This window comes from Puma concolor, chromosome A1 (genome assembly GCF_028749965.1).
Source record: "Puma concolor isolate L17-30 chromosome A1, mPumCon1.1.hap2, whole genome shotgun sequence".
Lineage (NCBI taxonomy): Eukaryota > Metazoa > Chordata > Mammalia > Carnivora > Felidae > Puma > Puma concolor.
Window position 1 is genome coordinate 54,877,761 of NC_141667.1, and position 20,629 is coordinate 54,898,389.

At 37.7% G+C, this 20,629-nt stretch overlaps 2 protein-coding genes and 1 long non-coding RNA gene across 5 annotated transcripts in view; 1 reads left to right on the forward strand and 2 right to left on the reverse strand.

Moving 5' to 3' along the window:
• Positions 1-1,557: 1,557 nt before the first annotated feature.
• NUDCD2 (NudC domain containing 2) lies at positions 1,558-7,440 on the reverse strand. Of its 2 annotated transcripts, none has more exons than XM_025924482.2 (4): positions 6,994-7,440; positions 4,755-4,803; positions 4,398-4,549; positions 1,558-2,059 (listed from the first exon to the last, which is right to left on the reverse strand). In XM_025924482.2, the coding sequence occupies exons 1-4, from the start codon at positions 7,180-7,182 to the stop codon at positions 1,976-1,978; spliced, it is 474 nt and encodes a 157-aa protein (XP_025780267.1). In that variant the 5' UTR covers positions 7,183-7,440; the 3' UTR covers positions 1,558-1,975. The 2 variants fall into 2 exon arrangements, with proteins under 2 accessions (XP_025780267.1, XP_086566064.1); XM_086709938.1 differs by lacking the exon at positions 6,994-7,440 and adding an exon at positions 6,506-6,903.
• A 221-nt stretch (positions 7,441-7,661) lies between these two features.
• Positions 7,662-20,629, forward strand: part of HMMR (hyaluronan mediated motility receptor) — a 41,851-nt gene continuing 28,883 nt past the window's right edge. Inside the window, exons 1-4 of the mRNA XM_025923742.2 lie at positions 7,662-7,892; positions 11,941-12,039; positions 12,503-12,582; positions 17,843-17,890. Of these exons, the coding sequence (XP_025779527.1) occupies positions 7,847-7,892; positions 11,941-12,039; positions 12,503-12,582; positions 17,843-17,890 (273 nt within the window). The 5' untranslated portion in view covers positions 7,662-7,846. The remainder of the gene's footprint in view (positions 7,893-11,940; positions 12,040-12,502; positions 12,583-17,842; positions 17,891-20,629) is intronic.
• The window catches only part of LOC147584171 (uncharacterized), a 57,580-nt gene continuing 48,043 nt past the window's right edge, over positions 11,093-20,629 (reverse strand). For both annotated transcript variants that reach the window (XR_015252467.1, XR_015252471.1), the window contains one exon: positions 11,093-11,811. This is a non-coding gene — a long non-coding RNA (uncharacterized LOC147584171). The remainder of the gene's footprint in view (positions 11,812-20,629) is intronic.

Sequence of the window (20,629 nt, forward strand, 5' to 3'; positions counted from 1 at the left end):
GAAATAAATACAGATATATATAAGCAACATACACACACACCAACAGCAATTGCTCACTAGCACACAAATCTTGGCTTCTAAATACCATCCTCCATTTAAAAAAAACAGGGCACGTTAAAAAAAAATGGCTTTTTCTTGAGCTAGGGCAGGGAAACCATAAGTCTGTTATATATCATGGAAGGGAGTAAGAAATTACTCAAATAATGATGGGACATGTCAAAAGGACAGAAGTCACCTAGAATGGTCTTCCCCTGGCCAAATCAAGAAAAACTGTGAGCATCATAGTAATGGTAACAATAGATTTTAACCCACTGAACAAAGTAGCAAATCATGAGTCCATATAGATATAAGTTGGAAGTTTGATGAAAAACAAGGTAGTACTCTGAAACTACTTTCCCACAAAATTATAAACCAAAAAAGGATAGCTTTACTGTGGATAAGACTGGCAGACACTACTTATTCAGTGATCTAAAGTAAAGACCATCAGAAAAAGGACAAATTAAAGTTACTAACTCATGACAGGATGCAATAAGAACGTGGCATCACTTCTGTAACATTCCTGCCAAAGATGCATAACCTGAATCTAATCAAGAAGTAGTATCAGACAAAACTCAGAATAAGGGATATTGTACAAAACTAGCCTGTAATCTTCAAAAGTGCCAAGGCTGCAAAAGTCAAGAAAAAATGAAGACTTGGTACAGATTGAAGTAGACCAAAGACACCTGACATCTAATCTAAAGGCAAGGCATGATTCCAACTGGATCCTTTTGCTACATAGGACATTACTGGGACAATCAGTTAAACTTGAATGCAATGAAGATGTGAGGATTAGATGGTCAGAAGGTATCAATGCTAATTTCCTGATTTTAATGGTTGTACTGTGATGTAAGAGCATGTTCTTTGAAGGAAATACACACTAAGGTACTCAGAGGTGATGCAGCATCATATCATAAACTTACAAACAGATCAGGAAGAAAACAATTTGCGTACTTTACACATAACTTTTCTAAATGTTGGGACCGTTTAAAATATTTCTTAGGGACAGGTGCCTGGCTCAGTCGATGGAACATGAGACTCTTGATCTCGGAGTTGTGGGTTTAAGCCCCACACTGGGTATAGAGCTTACTTAAAAATAAAACCTTTAAAAAATATAGACAGAAATATTTTTAAATTTCAAAGGACATAAAAAGAATGAATCACAGTTTTAAGACAATCCATACTTATGTGTCTGGATCACTGAAGAGCAAAATTATGTCACTTACTTATAAACATTAACCATAATTTGCTTTCTGTCACTGACAAAGGACTCACCCAATAACCACATTCACTTTACTGCTTCTGTCTTGTATTAATCCATTCCTATTGTTAGGTTTCTAACTATTTTTCAAATTTCTTGACAGTCATCTCTGAAGGAATAATATGCTACTTCAGAAATTTTCATTAACTCTTGAAATTACATTACTCAGAATATATTTGTGGACTTTTCCTTTCTTAAAACTTTTTTCAGTAATATAATTCCTTGTATGAACTGGTATACCTAGACAAAGGGGTCCACAATTCCTATTTAGAAAAGTTTATTGATCATTATTCCTGCATTACACTTATTGAAAGAAAAATTTAATTGTCCCTGAAGGCACCCGGTCATTTCACATGATCTATACCCTAATGTTTTTTGTATTAAAAATACAGGTTAAATATGAAATTAGTAAAATGCAGCATATAAAACTTCATGCTGAGCAAAAAAACAAGTCCAAAAAAAAAGTTACTTTCTATTAGTAGAATAGCTTCCACAGTATTTAAGATGTTTCCTATGTAATTCATATTTGAATACAATTTTTAGAACCATAGTTAAATATATTTTGCAATTTGTTAACTGCAGGTATCCACATTTTCCTTCCATCACATAATCTGTTCCTTTGATTAAGTTGGCAACATCTGCTGAGATCCACAGAATGCAGCAAAAAAAAAGTAGTGGTTATTTCTCAAGATTTGAGAAATCTGGTCCACCTTTAGAGTAGTTTCCTGAGATTTCTGCTCCACTGAAGTCAAAACCAGGATTCTAAAAGACATGAAAAAAATTATGATAAAATAAAACTTTTAAGGAAAAGTATAAGTAACCCAAAAGGGAAATGGTAAAGACATGAACTAGCCACTGACAAAACAGGAAATCTAAATGACCAATAAACATGTGAAAAGATACCAAATTTCACTGTAATCACCAAAATAGAACTTAAAATTAGAAGGTATATTTGAATTTTCAGATCTACAAATGTTTAGAAGATCAATACGTATATTAAAAGGTTGGCAAGTGTATGGACAAACACAATACTTAGTATACTAAGTGTGAAAATAGATTTTAATAACTAGCATCATTTGAGAGTTTGCTACATGCCAGGCAGGGTTCTAAGAGCAATGCATTTATTAACATATTTAATCCTCATAATAATCCTATGAAGTAAGTACTAACTCATGCTTTAGTCTCTTTGGAGGGCATTTCACTTATTCAACAAACATTTACTGAGTTCCAACTGTTTGGAAGACACCATTAGAAGCACGTGGAATTCAAGAGTGAATAAAACAAAGATCCCTGCACTGGTGGAGCTGCCATTGTTATAGGAGAACACAAACAATAAAACTGTAAGTTAGCTAGTAGAGGGGTTGGCCAACTTTTCTGTAAAGAGCCAAGTAGTAAATATTTTAGGCTATGAAGGCCGCATAGTCTCTGCCATAACTACTTAAGTCTGGTATCACTATATGAAAGAAAATACCAAAAGAACAAGCATAGCTGTATTGCAGTATAACTTCACTTCAAAAACTGGGAGTCGGCCAGATTTCACCCATGGACCATAGCTTCCCAGCCCCTGATCCAGAGCGTTAGCAGTTGGTGCAAGTGCCAGGAAGGAAGGAAGGAAGGAAAGAAGGAAGGAAGGAAGGAAGGAAGGGCAAAGTAAGGGAAATGAGATTATAGTATTTAAATAGGATGATCAAAGATCAAAATATGCTTTACAGAGCAATGACTTGAAAACAATGAAGAAGTCAGCCAAGCTTTGGGAGAACACTGTAGTCAAAAGGACAGAAAAGGAATGGCCTGGAATATTCAAAAATACAAAAAGGCTAAGGTAATACAATATGACTAAGGTAAAATGACTGAAGCAGGAGACAGTTGCAGGAGAAGAAGTCAGGGAGATCATGGAAGACCATATCAGATAGGGCCTGGAAAAAAAACTTTGTCTTTTACTAGACTGAAAGAGTTCTGAGAAGAGAAGCGATGTGTTCTGACTTGCATTTTTAAAAGGACTGCTATGCTGTTTTGAGAACACTGCAGCTTGGTAAGGGTAGACGAAAACCATTAGAAGGCTATTAGAGTAACCTAGGCAAGACATTACAGGTGGTCCAGATCAGAGTGGTTGGAAAGTTGGTGGTGACAAGAGGACAAATTCTGAATATCCTTGGAAGGTAGTGCCAGTAAGGTTTCCTAACAAATTGGATACAGTGTGTGAGAGAGAGCTAGGAATGGAGGATGATTTCCCATTTCTGAACAAGCAGTTTCTATCAACCAAGATGAGAAGGCTAGAGGTATAACAAGTGTGGGAGGAAGTTAGGAAGTTTATGTTGAGTATGTTGAGTCTGATAGGTCAGATCGACAAGTGGAGATGCTGAATATGCAACTAGAAACGTGAGTCCAATACTTGGGAGAAAAGTCTAGACTGGAGATACAAATTAGGAAATCACCATTATATACATAGAAATTATCCATCAAAATTTGAAGAGTGCTTTGATCCAGTAATTCTTCTCCTAGATAAATTAATGGAACACTGGAATAGTTTCAAAAAGATGAAAGAACAAACTGTGAAATACATACAAATCGGAAAATCCAAATCTTATCAAAAGGGAAGAGCTAAATAAATAACGATGATACAGTCAAATGAGAAAACATTCTGAAGCACTTAGAAGGAGAAAAAAAACAAACAATACATATAGTGTGATCCTGCATTTATGTTACAAACAAAGCAGCAAGCCAATATATCAATGAGATAAAAATGAAACAGAAGCAAGGAATGGAGAGATGTTAATGAAAGGAACCTATAACTTTTTTACACTATGTAAGTCTATACTAATTAAATTTTTATGAGTTCACTCATGCATTACTGGTGTACATTAAATAAATTTAAACTTATAAACTATGGCAGTACAAACAAAACCCTCCCCAGAAATTTTGAAAAACTAAAATCCACAAAAGAAGACCAGTAATTTTTCTAACCATTTAATTTTAAAAACTCCTTTAAAGAACTTTTGTGATTTTTCTGTAACCAAATTTGAGTTTTCATTTCAAAAAATAATTTTTCTATGATCTTAAAATGCTTAACAATACATATTCATACACTCATCTGACTTACTTCTTTCTGGAATCTTTCTAATGTAAGTTTTCTCTGCATTTGGTCTTGCACCCAAGGATCAGCTGCATATTCAGATTCTAGAAGAGAAGTCCAACAATTTGCTGCATCTCTCTTTGTCTTTGTAAGAACAATACGGACCATTTTTCTGTCCTCTAAACAAAAAACACAAAGAAATTAGAGTTCATCATAAAATTGTATATTTTCAAAAACCATTAGGTAACTATTTACAATACATTTCTATCACTCTATCTTCCAGAGCTGCAAAGACAAAGAACCTGATACCACAGAAGAAACATACTAAGTTTGAAGACAAGATTAATTTTTAAAAAGATTCCAACAATTATAGATCACCCTTACCCAAAGTCCATGTTCCCTCATCAGCTATTGTAGAATCAAAGAGTTTGCCCTGAAAAATAAACATATTTATTTTAGTACAAAAAATAAATAAATAAAAATGTTTATTTTAGTACATGAAATATCTATGTACTGAAAACATTAATGTCATTAATTTTTATAAGACTTTCATGATTTAAGAGTTTGCCAATTTCTTTTGTTTACAATTTTTTTTAATGTTTATCTATTTTTGAGAGAGAGAGAGAGAGAGAGAGAGAGAGAGAGAGACAGAGTGCAAGTGGGAGAGGGTCAGAGAGCGAGACACAGAATCCAAACCATGCTCCAGGCTCCAAGCTATTGGCACAGAGCCCAACGAGGGCTCAAACTCACGAACTGTGAGATCATGACCTGAGCCAAAATTGGATGCTTAACTGACCACCCAAGTGCCCCAACTTTGCTAATTTCCTATCTAATCCAGATGTTAGTTGTCTAGCTTGGTTATGGTAGGGAGATAAAATTTTATACCATTTCAACATATTGATAGGTGTTCAACCCTATCTTTCCTCGTAGCAAGTGAAATGCAACCTAGTTTACACTGCTTGGAATATTTACTGACAACACAGAGCTCTCAAAAGAAAGGTCAGAACTCCTTAATTTTCAGGAGATGAATAAATATCACTGATCACTTAGCAGCCAAATGTGAAATTAATATCTGAAATGCTTTGACTTTACCAATTAAAATGAACTACAAGAGCTTCCCTGCTGAAACTAAGAAATGATGTCTTTTAAAATAAACTTCAAAAATCTGGTTCAATCTCTTTGTTGGGCAATGTAGCACTAAAAATTTTTAAAGCACATACTGTAGTTCTGATTTCAGATAAGCTGTGATGAAACTGTTGTTTTAAGAAAGAAATCAACAGAACATAAGTTTAAAAGAGAATGCATCTGCTCAAATCCATTTTGATTTGTTGCTACTTGCCAAATTTAAGTTTTAGGAAATAAAATTAAAATGCCACATAAAGCAAACACATTTTTTCGTATTTCAACACCAGTGAGAAAAAAATCTTACTAGTCTAAACATGTATCTAAAATCCTGAAGTTGAAGTTACTGCTAAATTGTAAATAAAGTTACTGTTAAAGTCACTGCTAAAGTTCTGAAATTACTAAGGGAAATTTGAATGGTAATCTTAAACCACTGTTCAGGAAACCACGAACTGCACAACTATTCAGAAAGGTCATTAAAATCCAAGCTGACATAAATCAATGTCTTCCACAGGACTCTCTCCTTTTCTCTGAGGCACTTAAAGCACTTCCATATTAAAAATAACAGTAACAGCTAGCATGTAAACTCATTACATACCAGGCACTTGCCCAAACTCTTAATTCCCATGGATACCACCTAATGCTCAAAACAATCCTATCAGAAAGGTACTATAATTATCACACTTTGTGGATGAAGGCATAGGGACACAGAATAATCTCTTGCCCAAGGTTACAAAATTAGAGAAATGGCAGAGCCAGGTATCCTACATCAAGGAATCTCCCTTCGCTACACTATCGTCAAACATCGTGAGTATGTAATCTGGGAAAGAAGTCCAACTTCGACGTAATTGAATTTAACTATAAAGCTTATCCAGGAAAATGCAGTTCTCAGATCTAAGGGGCATGATGAGAATAAAAGAAGTATTATTCTCTCCAAACAACCCTATTCTATCTGCTTAACCACTCCACAAACATGCAGATTTTTGTCTCATTTTGATGAAAAAATAAATCACCTGATATCGTCTCTGAATCCTCATCCCTATATCCTTATCCCTTATTTTCTTCTTTACTTTTCCGTGACTTCCTAAACACTTATTAGCTTAGTTTTATTATGCCTCCCTACAAGAACATAATCTGTGTGCAAGAAACGTATGTCTTACTCACTTCTGACCTCTTAGCACCTAAATCAGTGCCTGGAAGAAAATATACGTACGATAAACATTTGTTCCTTTAAAGATCCAGGTGAAGACCCGCAGAGGAACAAAAGAAGCAGTTTCATTTGGTTGAGAAAGCCAGAAAATTGGGCTCCTCAAATCTCCACTCAACTCAGGACCAGCCTTGAGTGGGGGCTCCGACCAAAACAAAACTAAGCCAATGCTATAGCTCTTTCGGGCAAGGAGCCATTCGGCCTTCCAAGTCTTTCCACGGAAACCCTGAACCTTAGGACTCGGGGACTTAGAGGCCAGGAAGAAACTGGGCACAAGCCCCGACTTGCCGCTACCTTAAGGATCTCGCGACCACCCACGGCCAGCGCCACATGCCGGCTCTGCAGGCCGCACTGGATATCCTGGGCGCGAGTGCCTGGCGGCACCTGAACTTCAATGAACACCTCCTCCAAGGTCTGGTACCACTGACCCCACGGCGTCCCGCAAGGAACCACCCCACTGCGTTCCTCAAACGGAGCCGACATACTCCAGTAGCCTCCCAGCTGCAGCCACAAGAAGCGAGGTGAGCGCACGCGCGGAGCGTCCACGCTTAGGCCACGCCCTGGACAGTCAGCTCAGGTAACTGCACATGCGCAGGGACGTAAGCGACGTCTCAGCGTATTCCTTTTTCCTTTTCAATGGCCATTTAGGACCCTTTCAGTAGCCGGTTTGAAAGAACTGAAACCCGGGGGGTTTACACCCAAGGAACGGCGAGAGGAGGTTGGAACCAGTGAAACTAGAACTCACTGCACTGCCACCTATATGACGCCAAAGGCGGACTTCCGACCTTTTCAGCTATGAAATGCGCTTGCGCAAATGCTGCTCTTCTGTAAGTTACAATTGAGTAACGCCAAGAATGATTGGACACTGCTTGGGGTGGGGAAGGGAGGAGGCAGTAATAGTCTCCTATTGGCTAGTAACCGGAACTCACGGAACCGCTAATTACATGCTGCGAGGCCAGGTGCGCATGCTCTTTAGCTGTTCCTGTCCTGGATTGGTGTGCCCAGGGTTTTGGTTTTCGAACCTGCTGACGTGAAGGTGGGCGGGGAATAAGCGGGGAGATTTGAATTTGGAGCAAGTAGACTGTAAGGCAGCGGGAAGTTGCCGAGGACCGCTAGTGACCTTCGGTTTGTGGAGCTGGTCGTCAACATGTCCTTTCCTAAGGCGCCCCTGAAACGATTCAATGACCCTTCTGGTGCGTACAGGGAAAGGAGCTGGGGGATGGGATATGGTGTCACGCACCTTGCCCCTCTCTGTTCCCTTCATCAGAGGCAAATAGGCGATTTTAGGGCTAGGATGGGTCTCCTTCAACTGACTAGTTTTTCTGGGATCTATACGAAGCATTTACTACATGCCTAGCACTATTCAGAGTGAGAAGGATACAGCAGCGAATGAAGCAAAGTCCCTGCCCAAGTAGCTTGCATTCAAATGGACAGTAGAGCTAATAAACAATTAGTCTGTGGAGAAACTAAAGCAGAGGGAAGGAGATGGGGATAAGGAAGCTATTTAGTAGGTATTTGGTGGTCAAGCCCAGAAGGCCTCACTTATTTAAAAAAAAAAAAAAAAAATTGACCACTGCTTTTTCGTATGAACTTGTGGATTTCTTGTAGATATTCCGCTCAGGAATACAAGAATGCTGATTGGGAACGGCAGTTTTTGGGTAAAATTATGGTAGCTGCGCTTACTGAGAACATTATTAATGAAGTAGTAACAGGTAATATCAACAGTACCATGCTAAGTATTTACAGTTAATTCTTCTTTAATTGTCCAACATTCCTGAGAGGTCATCCTGTTATTCAATATTTTATTGACAAAAATACTGACACTTAGATTTGCTCAGCGTTACACAACCAAACTAGCAGAACTAGGACATGAAACCCGGCCTCCATGAATCCATCCTGTGCTCTTAACCACTGTAGGGCATAAGCACAATAACCGTAAGACTCAGATGTGGTTGGTGAGGCACTCATTCAGTAGACACAAACTGTATGCAGGGACTGTGCTAAGGTCTTCCCTGTTCGGTCTGGTTTACTCTTTCCAACAGCCAGGTGAGAAAGGTACTGATATTGTCCTCATTGTACACTTGAAGAAATGGAGGAGTTTTGTAACTGTACTGAGCAGCAAGTGAGGGGGAGGGCTGAACATCAAAGCCCCTGATTTATCCGTTACCCATTATAATACATATTTTTAATGTTTTTTTAGTTTATTTTTGAGAGAAACACACAGACAAGGGAGGGCAGAGAGAGAGACAGGATCTGAAGCAGGCTCTGTGCTGTCAGCTCAGAGTCTGATGCGGGGCTTGAACTCCGGAGCTGTAAGATCATGATCTGAGCCACCCAGCTCTCCAATAATATACACTTTTTAATGATCATTTGTTACATCTTTAACTTGCCAGCCAACATGCAAGTGGAAATAAGAATCACTTTGTTCACAAACAAAAGCCAAGTGACAAATGGATCAGCACAAGCATATTTTCTAAATTAAGAGATTCAGGGAATGTATATTTCCTGGATATTCAAAGAACCTTCTGTAAATTCTCTCAGCAGTGTGTCTTTTAAGGAGAATTTTATTTTCTTTATAATAGATTAAATTGCCTTTACCAGTGTTAAAATATTTCAGATTCACAGTTTCAGGAGTAATAATAGTTATCATTTATTTGATGCTTTTGCATATGTGAGCACTGTAGTGATTTCTCTTATTACTCCAGTAACCCCAACAACTATGAGGTAGATACTCTTTTATTCCTGTTTCACAACTGGGGAATTCAGCCTTGAATAAAAATAACTTTCCAGGGGTCTTAAAGCTAGATTAGAAAATCAGAGAGTATAATGTTCACATCTTTCCCCTATGACTGAAGGTACTTGGCACATAGTAATGTCCATTGATTGGCATACAAGGCTGGATTTGAAGCCTGATTGGAGGAATTACAAAACTCTATTCCCATTCTGACATCCCCAGTGACTTTCTATGTTTTCTTCACCATACTGCCAAACTCAACCCTGAGCCAAATACTGGGGATACAGGCATGATCAAGAGAGTTTCTAACTTCAACCAATTTTATCTAACTTGCAAGATGAATAAGTACATTATCTGATTTGGGAGATGGATAAGTGTATTAAAAGCCATTACAAAAGTGTCAAGTTCTTTGATAAGAACACTATTCACAGGCTGCTATGGAGGGAGGTTTCCAACCTGATTTGGGGATTCAGAGAAAACTGGAAGAGGCTGAGATCTGAAAGGTAACTGAGAGTTAGCCAGGCAAACTGGAAGGTGGGCTGTCCATTCGAGGTGGAAGAAATAGAAAATAAAGAGATCTGGAAGTTTGAAGCATTTATTTAATGTAATACATAAAATGTTTGGTTTGTTTACAAGTATTGACTGCCTGTGTTAGCTTCCGATTATTGTTGATCAAAATAGAAGTTGTGCCAGAAAGCTTGTGTTATCTCCCAGGATATCCCATCCCATTTGTCTAATGTCCCCTCTCCCCACATTTCTAGCAAGTCATATGTATCTGTGATGTCGTACATTTAAGCGTTGGTAAGGAAAAGACCCAGAGCATGAAAATAGCACATACTACAGTCTCACAAAGCCTGGATTTCAACCTAGTTCTTGAATCTAAATCCCCATAAGTATCAAATGGGATTTTTGCTCTTTAGGGAAGTTTTTGTTAAGTGCGATTTTAATTGTTCTCAACTCGCGTGATGCTGCTTAGTCACTGTACGCCATCTGATCTTTCGCTGGCCCATATCCCCTTTTGAGAGTGTAGACCTAATGATGAACCAGAATACAAGAATTCAACCGCATTTTATCTTCTGGCTGCTCTGACAAGTCTAGACCAGTGCTTCTCACACTTTGCCACAGAAACATTCCTAAAAGCAGAGAGCAGGGCATCTTGCTGGCTCACTTGGTAGAGCATGTGACTCTTGATCTCAGGGTTGTAAGTTCAAGCCCCAGCTTGGGCCTACAGCTTAAAAAAAAAACTTTTTTATGGGGCATCTGGGTGGCTTAGTCGGTTAAGCGTCAAACTCCTGGTTTCAGCTTGGGTCATGATCTCACAGTTGGTGAGTTTGAGCCCCACATCAGGCTCAGTGCTGACAACGTAGAGCTGCTTGGGATTCTCCCTCTCTCTCTGTCCCTGCCCCACTTGTTCATACTCTAAATAAATAAGGAAATAAACAAACAAACATTTGTAGATAAAAAACAAAAGCAGGGAGCAAAGAATAGCCACATGTTCTGGATACACTCATCCCCACCTCCCCAAAAAGGGCAACAGTGCCGGCAGTTTTCTTTGAAGTCTCTTGTTACTTTAAAATATGATATGTTCTGCGCTGCTTCTGCTGATCCCTATTCCAAATGGGTGACGTAGGTGCTTTAAGATGTGCGACCCTTAAACTGATTTTAGGGAAACCGATGTCAGCCTCCTGTTTACCCCAGGGTGTAAACAGTTGATGGAGTGTGAGAGATCTGAGCTAGCCAAGACTAATGTTTCTAAGTCTGCCTTTACCTTAGACGCCCCATTGAATTCTGTACTTCATTTTGAGGCTCTTTCCTGATTGGAAATCTACTACCTCAACCCCTTATTGACCACATTTAGATCTAAAAGCTCCCAGTATTGGAATCTTTGTGTGAGTACATATAAAATGATCATTATTCATTTCTAGAATCTGATGGTAATTACCTGTGACTCTTTTTGGGTAGGGTTGATTCCAAATCTTTTTTTCTTACATTCAATCCTTAATAACAAAGCCATGTTGCTTGTTCTTTCCTGATGTTTATTTCAAGACTGTCTTTGCTGTTTTGCTCAGTTGCCTGTGTTCCTTTGACTCATTGAAATAAAGATCATTTGGGAAGATAATGATGTTTTCTTCATAAAGAGGCCTGTTTTGTAATACAAATTTTTACATTTGAAAAAACAATTTATTTTAAAGTTTAGGTTTTATTGTTTTTGTTTTTGTTTTTTAATTTTTGAAAGCACATGAATGGGGGAGGGCACAGAGAGAGGGGAAGAGAGGATCTGAGGTGGACACTGTGCTTACAGCAACAAGTCTGATGCAGGGCTTTATGTGACCTGAGCTCAAGTCAGACGCTCAATCAACTGAGCCACCCAGGAACTCCTGAAAAAACAAACAATTTATTAATGGCATTTTACATTTATATTACTCATTATATTATAACATATTTTTAACTTAAGATCATAAGTAGCATAAGATGAGACATTAATTAATGTTTTATGTTTCCTGTAGGTTGTGCACCATCTCCAGGTGCTTATGATGTTACAACTTCAGAAGTATTGAAAGGACCGGTATCTTTTCAGAAATCACAAAGATTTAAAAAACAGAAAGGTAACAGATTCCCAAATAACATAATGGTTATATGATCTCATAAGCTGTAAAATTATGAGTAACAGTATTTAAATTAAAAGATTCTATAGTATTTCTAAAAATGCAAAGCTACAGTTATATTTAAATTTTCTTATTTGATGAATTTACAAAAGAGTCAACTGCAGACTAATGCTTTAATCATTTCACTGTTGTGTAACCAGGAAAGTTAAGCAAGACACTCACATAGATACATAGTTTCCCTTTTGGTAATCACCTTAACTTTCCATCAGGGAATATTAGGAAAATCAGAAAAGTATTAGATGTGTAAACTATTGTACAACTAATTATTTGGACATATACAGACAGAAAAAAATAACTTTAATACTACTTCACGAATTATAATAAGAAATTTGGAAATTGGGTTTTGTCTGTGTTTCAAACATGTAAGTGCCAACTAAAATCTGTACAATTTATTTTATTTTAGAATCTCAACAAAATCTTAATATTGACAAAGATATTACCTTGCCTGCTTCAGCAAGAAAAGTTAAGACTTTGGGATTAAAGGTGAGGAACTCTGATATTCTAGCTGGTTTAGTACCTAAATCATGAAAACATTTCCAAAAGTTATTTTATTTGACTAGAATGGGTTAAGTGTATAAGGTTATAAGTAAATCTATAAATTAATAAAAATATTATCATTAGGACTCTAGCAAGATTTATGTTTACATCATTACTACACACATTGTTTAAATGTGTCTGGAGTTCAGAATTACAAGATGGTCTCCACTTCTCAGTCATTTCTCTATCTAGATAAATTTTAAAAAACCTAGTAAGCCTTTAAAAAGTATGCAATGCTTTGATATATTAGTTATCATTGTTTGAGTTGTTTTGGTTTTGTTTGCTTACTTGTGCAGAAGGGTAAATATTGAAGAAAAAGGAAAAAAGTATTGTAATGCCTAAAAGAGATTTATCTGCTATTCAAAGACTGCCAAGGAGTGGTGGGACATTAAATTCTTAACTTCATGTTGCGGCTTGTGCAACAGCCTATTTATTATCACTGTTTCCATTAGTTTATAAAGCAAGTTGTACTTTCTTAAGGAGTTGCAAAGAGTGATTTGTTAAATGTGGAAAAGATTCAGAGTTGGGAAACCAAGGCTTAGACTTGTTCATTTATTTAGCGATTATCTAAGCTTCTTGTTTTATAGGGCTTCATTATCCAGTATGGAAGTGATTAGGCACATGTGACTATCGAGCACTTCAAAGTGAACAGCTAAATTTTTGATACTATTTAATTTTAAGTAATATATAAAAAACTGATACTTGATTCTATTCTTGGAAAACTTAAATGTTTTTGGAACAACTTGGAATGTGCATCTACTTTTTCATCTGTACATTTTATGAAGTCTAAATATAGATGGCTATTTCTGATGAAACTTAAGCATCTGAATTGAGATATGCTGTAAGTGTAAAATACAAACCAAAGTTTATAGACCTAGTACAAAACATATAAAATATCTCACTAATAATTTCATACTAATGACATGTTGAAATAATACTTTTTTACATTTATGGTACAGTAAAATATATTTTAAAATTTTTTACTTTTTATTTAAAAGCACATATTTTTTTAATATTTATTTTTTTTTATTTATATATGAAATTTATTGTCAAATTGGTTTCCATACAACACCCAGTGCTCATCCCAAAAGGTGCCCTCCTCAATACCCATCACCCACCCTCTCCTCCCTCCCACCCCCCATCAACCCTCAGTTTGCTCTCAGTTCTCAACAGTCTCTTATGCTTTGGCTCTCTCCCACTCTAACCTCTTTTTTTTTTTTTTTCTTCCCCTCCCCCATGGGTTCCTGTTAAGTTTCTCAGGATCCACATAAGAGTGAAACCATATGGTATCTGTCTTTCTCTGTATGGCTTACTTCACTTAGCATCACACTCTCCAGTTCCATCCACATTGCTACAAAAGGCCATATTTCATTTTTTCTCATTGCCACGTAGTATTCCATAGTGTATATAAACCACAATTTCTTTATCCATTCATCAGTTGATGGACATTTAGGCTCTTTCCATAATTTGGCTATTGTTGAGAGTGCTGCTATGAACATTGGGGTACAAGTGCCCCTATGCATCAGTACTCCTGTGTCCCTTGGATAAATTCCTAGCAGTGCTATTGCTGGGTCATAGGGTAGGTCTATTTTTAATTTTCTGAGGAACCTCCACACTGCTTTCCAGAGCGGCTGCACCAATTTGCATTCCCACCAACAGTGCAAGAGGGTTCCCGTTTCTCCACATCCTCTCCAGCATCTATAGTCTCCTGATTTGTTCATTTTGGCCACTCTGACTGGCGTGAGGTGATACCTGAGTGTGGTTTTGATTTGTATTTCCCTGATAAGGAGCGACGCTGAACAGCTTTTCATGTGCCTGTTGGCCATCCGGATGTCTTCTTTAGAGAAGTGTCTATTCATGTTTTCTGCCCATTTCTTCACTGGGTTATTTGCTTTTCGGGTGTGGAGTTTGGTGAGCTCTTTATAGATTTTGGAGACTAGCCCTTTGTCCGATATGTCATTTGCAAATATCTTTTCCCATTCCGTTGGTTGCCTTTTAGTTTTGTTGGTTGTTTCCTTTGCTGTGCAGAAGCTTTTTATCTTCATAAGGTCCCAGTAATTCACTTTTGCTTTTAATTCCCTTACCTTTGGGGATGTGTCGAGTAAGAGATTGCTACAGCTGAGGCCAGAGAGGTCTTTTCCTGCTTTCTCCTCTAAGGTTTTGATGGTTTCCTGTCTCACATTCAGGTCCTTGATCCATGTTGAGTTTATTTTTGTGAATGGTGTGAGAAAGTGGTCTCGTTTCAACCTTCTGCATGTTGCTGTCCAGTTCTCCCAGCACCATTTGTTAAAGAGACTGTCTTTTTTCCATTGGATGTTCTTTCCTGCTTTGTCAAAGATGAGTTGGCCATACGTTTGTGGGTCTAGTTCTGGGGTTTCTAGTCTATTCCATTGGTCTATGTGTCTGTTTTTGTGCCATTAATATTTATTTTTGAGAGAGACAGAGTCGGGGAGGGGCAGAGAGAGAGGGAGACACAGAAGCTGAAGCAGGCTCCAGGCTCTGAGCTGTCAGCACAGAGCCCAACGTGAGGCTCGAACTCATGAACTGTGAGATCATGACCTGAGCCAAAGTCAGACGATTAACCAACAAAGCCACCCAGGTACTCCTAAAATTTTTACTTTTTAAATTAACTACTGGGGCGCCTGGGTGGCGCAGTCGGTTAAGCGTCCGACTTCAGCCAGGTCACGATCTCGCAGTCCGTGAGTTCGAGCCCCGCGTCGGGCTCTGGGCTAATGGCTCAGAGCCTGGAGCCTGTTTCCGATTCTGTGTCTCCCTCTCTCTCTGCCCCTCGCCCGTTCATGCTCTGTCTCTCTCTGTCCCAAAAATAAATAAACGTTGAAAAAAAAAAAAAAAAAAAATTAACTACTAAAGGGGCGCCTGGGTGGCGCAGTCGGTTAAGCGTCCGACTTCAGCCAGGTCACGATCTCGCGGTCCGTGAGTTTGAGCCCCGCGTCGGGCTCTGGGCTGATGGCTCAGAGACTGGAGCCTGTTTCCGATTCTGTGTCTCCCTCTCTCTCCGCCCCTCCCCCGTTCATGCTCTGTCTCTCTCTGTCCCAAAAATAAATAAATGTTGAAAAAAAAAAAAATTAAAAAAAAAAAATTTTAAATTAACTACTAAAAAAATACATATGTGGTTTGTGATATATTTTTATTAGGCAGCACTAATACAGACAGTCTTTTCTTACACATTGATTCAAATAAATACACACACACACACACACACACACACACACACACACACACTGGAATATTACTCAGCCATAAAAAAGAATAAAATCTTGCCATTTGCAATTACATAGATGGAGCTAGAGAATATAATGCTAAGCTAAATAAGTCAGAGAAAGACAGATACCATATGATTTCATTCATACATGGAATTTAAGAAACAAAAAAGAAAATGAGCAAAGGGAAAAAAAAACAATCCCAGAAACAGACTCTTAATTATAGAGATCAAACTGATGGTTACCAAGAGGAAGTGGGGGGGTGGGGTGGGGATGGGTGAAAGAGGAGATGGGAATAAGGATGCACGGGTTCTGATTAGCACCAGGTGATGTATGGAAGTGTTGAATCACTATATTGTACACCTGAAACTAATAGAACACTGTATGTTAACTGTACTGGAATTAAATTTTTTAATAAAATAATATTTAAAAAGAAACCGATTTAAGTCTCTTGACTTGAGTTTCTTGAAGAAACACTTCTGATATTTTGAATTAATTATATAACTTTTAGAAAACTAAATTACATACAAGTTTGTGTAAAACCCCTAAATAATAGGCCTTCCTTGATAGAAAATTCCATCAGGTGGGAAATTAATAAATATGATAGTTATGTAGGCCCCTCCCTCCCCAACTTAGAAGTACATAAAACAGGTTGCATTCAATATATTTATCCATTTTCTTCCATTTAACATGGGAAAGATAGATACTCAGTTTAGGGCCATTGTATCAGAAAGGCTGTTGGATATAAAAGACATAGACCAAAATTATATGTCTTATTTTGAATGAAGGCAATAATTAGATTAAAACCAGTTTTTACTGGGGCGCCTGGGTGGCTCAGTCGGTTAAGCGTCTGACTTCGGCTCAGGTCATGATCTCACGGTCCATGAGTTCGAGCCCTGCGTCAGGCTCTGTGCTGACAGCTAAGAGCCTGGAGCCTGCTTCAGATTCTGTGTCTCCCTCTCTCTGTGACCCTCCCCTGTTCATGCTCTGTCTCTCTCTGTCTCAAAAATAAAAGTTTTTACTGGTGCACCTGGGAGGCTCATTCAGTTAAGCATCCAATTCTCTGTGTTAGCTCAGATTACGATCTCGTGGTTTCATGATTTCGAGCCCCACTATGGTCTCCACACTGACAGTGCTGAGCCTGCTTGGGATTCTCTCTCTTCCTCTCTCTCTGCCCCTCCCTGGCTCATGCTCTCTGTGTCTCTCAAAAATAAATAAATAGACTTAAAATTTTTTTTTAAATCATCTTATACCATTTTAATTTTTATCTCTGTGTGTGTGTGTGTGTATATACACACACACACACACACACACACACACACACACACATTTTTTTACTCTTTGCGTATCAGAGTTTAAGTTGATTTTTCTTTGTAAGATTGTTTTCTTTCTGGGATAGCATAATTAAATATTCAAAATGTATTGCTGTTTAACATTAGAAAGAAAGCGCTCAGTAGCTTTATTCGTAAAGCGCCACCTGTTCTTTTCCCTAGACTTATTAGGAAAAGCCTAATAATCTATGGGGGTGAAAACTTAAACCTGAAATATTTTAAGACTTAAAGAATCCACTCCTTCTTTTACCAGGTAAGTCTCCTACAAAATGTTTAATAGACACAGGAAAGTTTTAAAATAAAAATTAACTGTTTGGGAGGCAGCTCCCGTCTACTTGCTAGATGGGATGCTTTCTGATGCATGAATCAATTAATAAAATCAATTATATTTTCAAGAAAGAAGAAAAGGGCGCCTGGCTGGCCCAGTCAACAGAACATGTGACTGTTAATCTTGGGATTATGAGTTTGAGCTCCACTTTGGGGGTAAAGTTAGGAAGGAAGGAAGGAAGGAAGGAAGGAAGGAAGGAAGGAAGGAAGGAAGGAAGGAAAAAGAATTTGAACTCTTTAATCTTTTTTTATAGCTAAAAATCAAATTTGGCTGTGATATTTGTGGTGCTTAAATTTGTTTATCTCTGTTCTTTGATTTTTAAATAGAAGGAGTCTCAAAAGAATGATAAAGATTTGAAGATACTAGAAAAAGAGGTAAGCAATGCTTTCAACTTAATTGAAAAATAAATGTGCTATAAAATGCAGAGTGACTTAGAGTTAAGAGACAGGTATTCTGTTGCAGTTTGGGGAGTTGCGTAGCAAGGCAGATAATCTGTCCAGACCAGTGCCTGCGAGGTAACTATTCTTTAGCTTCATTAGATACTAAGTTTCGGAGCCTGGTGGTCAGTGTGGTATGCTGACAGTGTCAAGTTTGTTAGGGGCAGATTCAAGATTACCCACTCTATGAAAAATTGATCACTAAAAATTAATATATTGCTATATTGCAATTATGCATGTGTCAAATATTTACATTTACTCAGTGCACACTCTTCCTGTATGCTAATGTTTATGTTAAGACAGTGACTAGCTAGAGAATTTCTTAGCATGAAATCCTAGCAGGTTAGTTGAATTGTGAAAGAGTTGTGCTAATCCTACACATCCTCTGCTCTGTAAGTTATATATGCCTTATTTAAGGATAAAATGGAGCTGGAGGGTAAATCTGGAGCTATCCTGTCCAGTATGGTAGCCACTCACCATTTGAGACTTATTTAAATTAAGTAAAAGTAAGAACTCAATAGTTCAATTGCACTTGTCACATTTTAAATGCGCTGTAAGCACTCCAGTGAGTGGCTCCCATACTATACAGTACATTTCCACCATGGCAGAAGTCTCTACTGAGCAATGCTGACCTAAAGAGTCCACTTACTTCCCTAAGCAGGAGTAAGATGGTCACTACCAGTTTTGCTTCTCTAGCAGTTTTCTTTCCATGTTTACATTGCTGACCAACTCTTTTTCTAGTGTACATATTCTTATGACATATTAAAACTTTCCAGTGATTACAGTTAAATGTTAGCTTAGGACCAAGAATACGTCAAGATAGCTTTGCAAATCTCTGCCCTGGTTGCTCTGATTTTTTTAGTATTTAATTATGCTGGCCATCATTTTATTGAGGATACATGCCTACAATGTAGGGGTTAATACTTAGAGAGGTGATAACTGAGTCTCAGTTAACTGGTAAGTGAGTGCAGTGCCAAGATTAGAACTGATAATTTGCATCAGTTTCTTAATCGTTTAGAATAGAAAGGTTTTTTTAAGTTTATTTATTTTTGAGAGGCGCAGAGAGAGAGGGAGAGAGAGAGAGAGGGAGAGAGAGAGAGAGAGAGAGAATGAATCCTAAGCAGGCTCCACACTGCCAGTGAAGAGTTCTATGTGGGGCTCAATCTTGCAACCATGAGATCATTACCTGAGCCGAAATTAAGAGCCAGATGCTTAACTGCCTAAGCCACCCAGGCACCATTAGAATAGAGATTTTTTTTTTTTTTTTTTTTTTTTTACAAATAGAGCTCTTTTTTATTTAAGCCCCATAGTATTTGTTGTTTGTTTATTTAATTTGAATTAATTATCAATATTAAAAAGTAACATTTCATGTAAAACATTCAGATTTCTGGCTTATGTTGCAAAATCAGACGATCTGAGGACACTGTTTCCACTTTCCACTACAGGGCAACAATATGCTAGGGCTTTGCAGGGCTGCCTCCTTTATACTCCACATTTGCTCCTCAGTCCTCACCTGGCTCACTCTACTTATTTATATTATCTGCTTGGCCACATAGGCATTTGAGCGTACAAACCCTTTTTTTGAAGCTTAAACTTCCTTAACTGCAAAAACCTGTAAAGATAATCTCGGTGTTCTTTTTCCTAGTTTATAATATTTTGCTATAAATGTTGTTTATAAACCAATAATATAAGCGTAGAGAATCTTCTGGTAGGGAACCTTAAAGCTCATTCAATCGCTAGCATCTAGTTCATAGCCATATATATACATATGGTGTTTGATACATTTTTAGGTAAGTATTTTTGGCCTAAAATACTGAGATTAGTATCAACACAAAGTCAGTTAAGAAAGAGTAGGATATACTTCATGTGACTTAATACAACTGTGCTGTTTCGATGCTTTTGTACCCAACAAATAATCTATTTTGGTAAATGTTTTATGTGCACTAGAAAAGAATGTATATGTACTTGTTGGTACAGTTATATATGTCAGTTCAATATGTTTAAAAGTTTTGTACTGATATTTTTGTCTGTTTATTAGCTAGAGAAAGAGGTACTTTCTCATTTCCACCTCATACATACACCTATGTAATGTACACAATATACATTTTGCTTTGTATATTTTGAACTTAAAGTTGCACAACAAATTTGATTGTATCTTCCTCTTGAAATGACCTTTCCATTATAAAATTCCTTCTTTATCGCTAATGATACTTTCTGCCTTAAATGTCTACTTTGTATCATATTAATAAGGGCATCCCATCTTTCTTTTGTTTAATATTTACATGGTAGATCTTTCCTGACCCATTATTATGTCTCTCTATGTCCTTATTTTTTTTTTAATTTTTTTTTTTTTTAACATTTATTTATTTTTGGGACAGAGAGAGACAGAGCATGAACGGGGGAGGGGCAGAGAGAGAGGGAGACACAGAATCGGAAGCAGGCTCCAGGCTCTGGGCCATCAGCCCAGGGCCTGACGCAGGGCTCGAACTCACGGACTGCAAGATCGTGACCTGAGCTGAAGTCGGATGCTCAACCGACTGAGCCACCCAGGCGCCCCTGTCCTTATATTTAAAGTGCAAATCTTGTAAATATCTGGGATCATTTTTGTTGAGCCTACACACTCCTTTAGTACCTTTTGTTCTGCAGGCTATTGGCAAATCCTCTCAGCTTTTCTTT